The sequence below is a fragment of the Priapulus caudatus genome, unplaced genomic scaffold (genome assembly GCF_000485595.1).
Source record: "Priapulus caudatus unplaced genomic scaffold, Priapulus_caudatus-5.0.1 Scaffold371, whole genome shotgun sequence".
In the NCBI taxonomy this organism is placed as follows: domain Eukaryota; kingdom Metazoa; phylum Priapulida; class Priapulimorpha; order Priapulimorphida; family Priapulidae; genus Priapulus; species Priapulus caudatus.
In genome coordinates this window covers 217,840-224,037 of record NW_014577432.1, presented here as the reverse complement: position 1 = coordinate 224,037, position 6,198 = coordinate 217,840, and the positions used below count along the sequence as shown (strand labels likewise).

At 43.2% G+C, this 6,198-nt stretch overlaps 1 protein-coding gene across 3 annotated transcripts in view; it reads left to right on the top strand.

Annotated features, from left to right (window-relative positions):
* The window catches only part of LOC106809643 (LRP2-binding protein-like), a 28,529-nt gene extending 24,039 nt beyond the window's left edge, over positions 1-4,490 (top strand). For all 3 annotated transcript variants that reach the window (XM_014812808.1, XM_014812806.1, XM_014812807.1), the window contains 5 exons: positions 460-602; positions 1,181-1,338; positions 2,289-2,460; positions 2,816-2,981; positions 3,494-4,490. In XM_014812808.1, coding sequence (XP_014668294.1) covers positions 460-602; positions 1,181-1,338; positions 2,289-2,460; positions 2,816-2,981; positions 3,494-3,559 — 705 coding nt within the window. In that variant the 3' untranslated portion in view covers positions 3,560-4,490. The remainder of the gene's footprint in view (positions 1-459; positions 603-1,180; positions 1,339-2,288; positions 2,461-2,815; positions 2,982-3,493) is intronic.
* Positions 4,491-6,198: the final 1,708 nt, after the last annotated feature.

Sequence of the window (6,198 nt, the reverse complement as noted above, 5' to 3'; positions counted from 1 at the left end):
ACTCACCGTAACTACTCGTACCGTACCTACTACATATATATATATATATATATATATATATATATATATATATGCGTGCGTGCGTGCGTGCGTGCGTGCGTGTGCGTGTGTGCGTCCGTCCGTGCGTGCGTGCGTGCGTGCGTGCGTGTACGTGTGTGTGCGTGTGCGTGTTCGTGTACGTGTGCACGTGTGCGTGCGCGTGCGCGTGTGCGTGTGCGTGTGCGTGTGCTCGCGTGCGTGCGTGCGTGCGTGCGCGCGCGCGTGCGGGTATGTGTGTGTGTGGTGTGTGTTTGGTGTGTGTGCGTTAGTGCATAATATTGCACAGCAATAGAAGATGCCCAACTGTCAACTAGCTGTCAACATGTTGTTGGCACACTGTGATGTCCAACTTGACCCTATCTAACCCTACTGTTTTACACAACGGTGTAACCATCATTTATATCTCCTTGCGTTTTGCAGAAGAAGGGATTTGAATTGATGATGGACGTAGCGAGCTCTAAGAGCAAACATGATCAGGGTCTTGTGGCGGTAGCAGAGTACAACATCGGACGTGCATACTTCCAGGGATACGGGGTCAAACAGTCCGATTTCGATGCTGAGAGGTAAGTCCATCCAACAACTGTACTGTAGCAATGCTATAGTAACATGTAGCTCTAGCGCAAATACATAGAAATATAAATGGAAATGTGATCTACGCAATATTAAGTAAGAATAATACTGAGCATGGAGCAACCGTTCCTACTATGCAGTGCCATCGGCTAGATGTCTTGCTCTGTTCGGTAGAGTTGTGTTCTTTTTGTGTGGTGACCTAAAATGTATATATACGAAGAAAAAACACGCTGTAAAAAGTGTAACGCCTGTGTGTAAACTTGTGTATGTTACCCAGCTCGAAGGGCCCGTTTTTCGTGTGGTTTGCGAAACGTTTTCACACACACATAAATGTGGAAAATGTCTGAGACATCAAAATGTTTTGTGCATTGAAATTGAGAATGCATTGATTTCATGTCGATAACATTGCAACTTCATAAACTTATTCCTGTTGTTTTACCGTAAATTTGAGCTTAGTATCGTCTCCACTTGAAAAAAATGAGTTCTATCTGTAAATCTGTAACCATTTCATACATGCTGTTGTTTATACACCTTATAGCTTATTTACCTTATACATTATGTCTTTTGGCAGGTGGTGGCTGCGTGCGGCAAACGATGACAACCGGTCACCTAGCATCAAGGCCCAGACAGCACTCGGCATGTATTACTCCCGACCAGAAACATTCAACATGAAGAAGGCATTCCACTGGCACAGTCTCGCCACCAAAGCTGGTAGCTTGGAGTCACAAGGTAAGCTGGCAGGCTAGCATCGCAAGGTAAGCTGGCATGCTAGTATTACAAGCTAACCCGACAGGCTAGCATCACAAGCTAACCCGGCATGCTAGAATTACAACGTAAGCTGGCATGCTAGCATCACTACGTAAGCTGGCAGGCTAGCATCGCAAGCTAACCCGGCATGCTAGAATTACAACGTAAGCTGACATGCTAGAATTACAAAGTAAGCTGGCATGCTAGCATCACAAGGTATGCTGGCAGGCTAGCATCACAAGGTAAGCTGGCATGCTAGCATCACAAGGTAAGCTGGTGGGCTAGCATTACAAGGTAAGCTGGTGGGCTAGCATCACAAGGTAAGCTGGCAGGCTAACATCACAAGGTAAGCTGGCAGGCTAGCATCACAATGTAATCATGATCAGGCAGGCAGGCCGTTTAGTAGTATTTGCTAGTAGGGACCGCTGCATGGTAGTCCTAATTTAAGTAATTTTGCCAATAATACTAAGATATTTTCCCGCAAGATAGACATATTTAGTTGGAAGGGTCAAAAGTGTAGGTTGCTATTCATTATAGCAGTGAAAACGCCTCAATCCTAAACACACACGTTCGCCAGTTTCTCTTGTTCTGACTAGGGCGCCCATACGTCGTAATTACGAATGCTGACATCACATTATAATACTTGCCAACCCTTGCAATTTGTGCAGTAACGTGCGGATTTTAAAAGCTGCCCACATCCTTGTCAATTTTACTTGCTTTGTCTATAAAACCTATTTTACTGGCCATGCAGTTTATGTGAAATATATGTATGATGCGTAGTTGTATGGTATTTGCACCCCCCCCCCTCCCAGATAAGATGCATATCACATTTTCGTGCTTGTTACTATCTCCTCTAACGTACCACTTTAAGTTCATTTAAAAAAAAGGTTTAACATGTACGACATAATATAATTGCATGTCTGTCTGTGTAGGAGCGCTGGGCGTGATGCATCTATATGGCATGGGCTGCAGTCAAGACAGACAGATGGCGCTGACATACCTACGCACTGCCGCTGACCGAGGCAATGTGTACGCCACGGGTCAGCTAGCCAGCTACTATTACAATAACAAGCTGTTCACAAAAGCGGCAGAGATGGCAGAGAGGTGAGCGATGACGTGTGACACACACCCCAGCGCCTCCTAACGGCTCCGTATACTATCACGTCACGTCAATATACAGCTCACGTCACTACATGCTATCATTATCACGTGCTTTCTCAGTGTTTAATGTCCCAGATGTTTAACGTCACGTATACGTAGTAGCTTTATAAAATAATTGGGACATGAAAAAATCTTTCTTAAGCTTTCGGCTGTGCATTTTTTCACATGATATGTCAGGGCTTGTAATAGAAAATTGATATTTCCCATAAACGCAAGAATTTTCTCACATGTGTTCCACCGAATGTCATGTTGACTTTTCCTATCTATTTTAGAGCGTTACCTATTTCCTTTATTTTAGAGCAGCGCATGTGGACAACGTGGACGAGGTGGCCCGCTCTACCGACTGTCTACGAGACTTCGTCAGTAAGGGCGTCTCGCTCGGCTGCTTCTACTTCGCGCGTTGCCTTCAGCTGGGCAGCGGCATAGACCAGAACCGAGAGAAAGCCGCGACGTACTACTCACTGGTAAACTCGCCCTGCCATCTACTGGCTGCCAAACAAATTACGCAGTGGCTACGCGTCCGGTCATCCATTACAAAGCTGATAGGCTTGATAAGCTAATATAGTCACGATTAGGCCACGCCCGCTTTCAAATAGTTGATTTTACTGTATTTACAATTGCTTCAAACGTTACAAAAACACATTTTTTTAAATAAAATACCTAAAAGGCAAGTAATATTATGGTAACTTAAAAAACTTATTGTTTATTGTTTTTTACTGAAAAAATATAGTTGGGTTCACATAAGAAATATATGACCGGACGCGTAGCCACGGCCAACAAATTAATGCGGTCCCATTTTATACTAGGAAAAAGTGTACAGTTTTCCTACTCTGTTCGGAACCTAATTTACATCGTACGTAAAACATTAAGTCTTTCAAGAATGTATATGTACTGTATATGATATCAGAATTGATTGGTCAGTATGGTGCTGTAATGATGTGTGATGATGATATCCATGTTTTGTCAACATCTCCAGGCATGCAAGCATGATAAGGATCTCTCAGCTCTACTTCAGCAGGAAGTGACACTAGGCCACATTTAGTCTTCACCAATGTCTAAGTGTTACATCTAAGCATTCCAAAATACCTGGCCATACCTGCCGTGTCTCACGAACACCTGGTCACAGTTACAATCTAAGAGCTTCAACAACACATGGCCCTTTATATGTGAATGCTCAATGTGTTTGTTAATGATTAGGAGCAATAATGCATTTGTTTGCAAAAGCCGCATAGAGACATCACTGCTCCATTTATCATGTTTTGCTATGATTACTATATGTAGATAAACGTGTAGATGAACATGTAGCAATGCCATAAAATACTATTTTAGTATGAATTAATTCAGATATAGCTGATTTCTATTAATTAAATTACCTAATTATTATCTATGTCTATATGCGTATGTGTGCGCGTACGTGCGTGTGTCTCTGTGTGTTTGTTAATGTGTATTCTGTACTGGTCACTAGATCGTTGTACATCTGAGGTGACATCACCTGATATATGCACCAGTATTTAGTTTGTGCATTATTGTGCAACGACTTGCGAAATTCAAACCAAAGATATTCTCTAGTCACTCGATCATTGAATGTTTTAAATGATTATTTGTAATTCTATAATCCCCGTAGCAAAAAATGCAATAAGAAGTATGCTTGCTAATTATATGGAAATAATCTTTGTTGATTACATAACTTATTTGTATATATTATATGATCTATGGTCGCTTGAAAGTAATATGTACTAGATTTGGAGATTTCAAATGAGAAATGGAATTCACAAATTAAAGGCACGTAAACCTGGATAATTTTCTTTTTTTCCTCCACGATGGCTAAACGAGCTTTTATATCAGTGCGAAATGGATGTTCGTTCGCATGTGTATATTTTTGCATGCGCGTGTCTAGGTCCCACCCTTTCCCCATTCTTCCTCTCTCTCCTTTATTCACCTCTCCCCTCGCTTCCCATTCCCCTCTTTCTCTCTCTCTCTCTTTCTCTTTTCTTTCTCTCTCTCTCTGACTCCCTTCCTCTCTCCCGCGCGCTCTCTCCTCCTGCCTTTCGCTCTATATATATCTCTCTCTTTCTCTCTCTCTCTATCTCTCTCCTTCTCTGTCTCTTTCTCTATCGCTGTGTCTCGCTCGCTCTGTGTGTCTATATGTGTGTATGTCTCTCTTTGCGCGCGTCTCTCGCTCTCTATCTGCCTCGCTCTCTTTGCGTGTGTCTCTCTCTCTCTCTCTCTGTATCTGTGTGTGTGTGTGTGTGTGTGTGTGTGTGTGTCTCTCTTCCGCTCTAGCTTGATTTACACTATCAACTTTTAAATGAAAAGTCGACGAGTTGATCAGCAACTCGTTCTGTGAACTTTTCCATAAGATGTTCAGCGTATTTATATTATCGACTGCGAGGACAAAACGCTTCAACATTTAACTCGTAGCGTGCGCGCGAGACGATGTGGATACGCATTTTTTCATGTATTAATTTTATTTCTATTATTAATTAATTACTATTAATTTAATTTCTATTATTCGCGCCAGGTGCAGCACGTGTGCCACCGATTGCAAAAACGCGCGCGGAAATAATCTCCCCCTGAGGGAAGAGACACACCTCCTGATTGCTATTATCTCAGTGGCTGCATGGCAGAGAGTTGATAAACGCGCTGACCTAAAGTTGAGAAAGCAGAAAGTCTCTCTCTCTCTCTTTCTCTCTCTCTCTCTCTCTCTCTCTCTCTCTCTCGCTCTCTATCTCTCTCTATCTGTCTCTGTGTCTTTTCCTCCCTCTGTGTGTGTGTATCTCTCACTCTGTGCCTCTCTCCCTCTCTATCTATCTATATCTCTATGCCGCCTCCGTTATTATCTTTCTCTCCTCTCCTCTCTCTGCTTCCCCACGTCTCTCTCTTTCTCTCGCTCTGACTGTTTATTCTGTAATTTTCTTGAGTTTTTGTGTTACTGTCTAAGCTTCTCTCTCTCTCTCGCTATTTTCCCCTCCACTCCCTCTCTCCCCACAGCCTCCTTCTCACTTTGTATTTCTGTCTTTCTCTCTCACATACACACATGCAGGCACGAACACTAACGTGCGCGTGCGTAACGTGCGTAACGTGCGTAACGTGCGCGTGCGTAATAGACACACACGTGCGCGTGCTCCTCTTTCTGTTCCTCCTCCTCTCTTTCTCTGCATTGCGTACTTAGGCACCGAAGCTTTCCGTTCGTATGTAATAAACGCTTATGTGGACGCATACTGTGGTTTGAATTATTTGGCGAGCGTCTGCGCTGTGACAACTAGCTGTTTTTATCACGGTCTAGCTAGTTTTTTTTTACTTGGCGACTAAGTAGTCACTGCCTGTTGCTAATTAACATATACCCTATTATGTAGTAAACATCGCGCGTGCGTTGTTGAATCATACATAGAGATGATATTTACTCCAGTTTGAATGGTAATGAATAAAAAAGTATGTATTGAATGGACAGAGTGGCGAGCCATCGTCTTTCATAGCAAGCCGTCAGTGGTCCTACTGTCGCTGCCTATTACCGTAGGGGGTTGGGGACAGGGCGGGTTGGGGACAGCCGCCGAAGGGGGTTGGGGACAGCGGCTAAGCCCCACCCAAACTGGGAACTGATCTTAGCGACATCTAACGAGAGAAAACGTTAACTATAGTGGATTCTGTGCATTTAAACTTTTGTTCAAATACATATGGCAA